General features: G+C 39.5%; 1 protein-coding gene across 1 annotated transcript in view; it reads left to right on the top strand.

Moving 5' to 3' along the window:
* Ccdc158 (coiled-coil domain containing 158) overlaps positions 1-1873 on the top strand; it is a 66308-nt gene that overhangs the window by 15494 nt on the left and 48941 nt on the right. Inside the window, 2 exon segments of the mRNA XM_021162407.1 lie at positions 1338-1447; positions 1807-1873. Of these exon segments, the coding sequence (XP_021018066.1) occupies positions 1338-1447; positions 1807-1873 (177 nt within the window).

Raw genomic sequence — 1873 nt, 5'->3', positions numbered from 1 at the left:
ATGAAGGCGTGCTTCAAGAAATCCGATCAATCTTAGTTGACTTTGAAGAAGCCTCAGGCAAGAAAATATGTGAACACGACAGCATGTCTACCATGTCTAGGATTAAAGGCGTACACACCAACAACAACCACCTGGATCCCCAACTTAACTTTTCCTTTTCTTTCCCTTTCCTTCCTTTCCTCCTTCCTTCCTTCTTACCTTCCTTCCTTTTTTCCTCCAAGACTGTCTCAAAGCTTACTCTGTAGACGAGGATGGCCCCAAACTCAGAGATCTGCCAGTGTGCACCCCTGCCCCAGCATCCCATTCTTTATGACTGCAATCTTCTTGTGTGGAGATGGAGTCTGCAAGCACATGTTCCAATCCCTACATTATCTTTGTTTCTTTTAAATCTTTCTTTTTATTTTCTGTTTGCTTAATTTTAGCCTCGATTTTTGTATTTTAGAACCTTTTCATTTTCAATGGTTTTTGTTTTTCATTCAGACTAAAAAATGAGGTAATAAAAAAAGCTACTTATTATACAGTGGCCACTAGCTGTTATTAGACACTGGCCACTAGCTGTTATTAGACACTGGCCACTAGCTGTTATTATACAGTGGCCACTAGCTGTTATTAGACACTGGCCACTAGCTGTTATTATACAGTGGCCATTAGCTGTTATTATACACTGGCCATTAGCTGTTATTATACAGTGGCCACTAGCTGTTAGCAGGGAGATGCTTCAGTGCCTGGCTTTAGAAATGCCTGAGTTTTTCTGTAGTTGAGCACCTTCACAGTTTTATGTTTTAAAAGTTTATTTATTTGCATTTTATATGTATAGATGTTTGTCTACGGGGTGTATGTATGAACCGTGTGCGTGCAGTACTCACAGAGTCTGAAAGAGGGCATCAGATTCCCTGGAATTGGACTTATAGATGGTTGTCAGCTGCTGTATGAGTGCTGGGAATCAAACCCTGGTCCTCTGCAAGAGCAGCCAGTCTTCTTAACTGCAGAGCCATCTCCCTGGCTTTAGAGTTTTAGATGGCAGTGGCTTTTGCCAAACATTTAAGTAAGTTAAAGGTAAAATTTGACTTTTCTTGATACATAATTTCAACCAGTTTTCCAGTTTTAAAGAGACAAAACATTTTCCCATTTTTTGTATTGAGCTGGAAGACAGATTTGTTTCACACACACACACACACACACACACACACACACACACACAATATATATATAATATATAAACAATGAATTAACACATAACCCTTGGAAAATTATTGTTTATAGGATCTATATTTTGATGGTTTAATATCTCTCTATATATAGCTAGATTAATTTGTGTGTGTGTGTTTTTTTTTCAGAGCAATGAATTACATGAGAAACAAAAATTTTACTTAAGACAGTCAGTCATTGATTTGCAAACAAAACTTCAAGAAATGCAAATGGAGAGAGATGCCATGGCTGACATCAGGTTGGGGTTTATTACTGAACACCTCCTCCTCCTCCTCCTCCTCCTCCTCCTCCACAAGTGCTAGAGTTTGAGCCAGGCTCTGGGCTTGGTAGGCAAGTGTTGTGTCAGTGAGATACATTCCAGCCCAGACACTGTTTTATGGTTTTATTCCTCACGCTGGTGTAGTCCCAAATACTTGTAATCTCAGCATTTGGGTGGCTGAGGTAGGAAGATTGCTGAGTTCAAGGCCAGCCTGGTTGCATAATTGAGTTCCAGGCCATCCTGGGATCTATAGCAAAATTCTGTATAATTTTTTTCTACTCCTTGTAGTAAAGTTGAGTTTTATCAATGTTATTTCTTTTCTTTCATTCATTTCCTAGACGAAGGGAGAGTCAGTCCCAGGAGGAGTCACGAAATCAGCTTCAGAATACAGTTCGTGAACTTGAA

The sequence above is a fragment of the Mus caroli genome, chromosome 5 (genome assembly GCF_900094665.2).
Source record: "Mus caroli chromosome 5, CAROLI_EIJ_v1.1, whole genome shotgun sequence".
Taxonomy (NCBI): Eukaryota; Metazoa; Chordata; class Mammalia; order Rodentia; family Muridae; genus Mus; species Mus caroli.
This window is presented reverse-complemented; position numbering and strand designations above follow the sequence as displayed.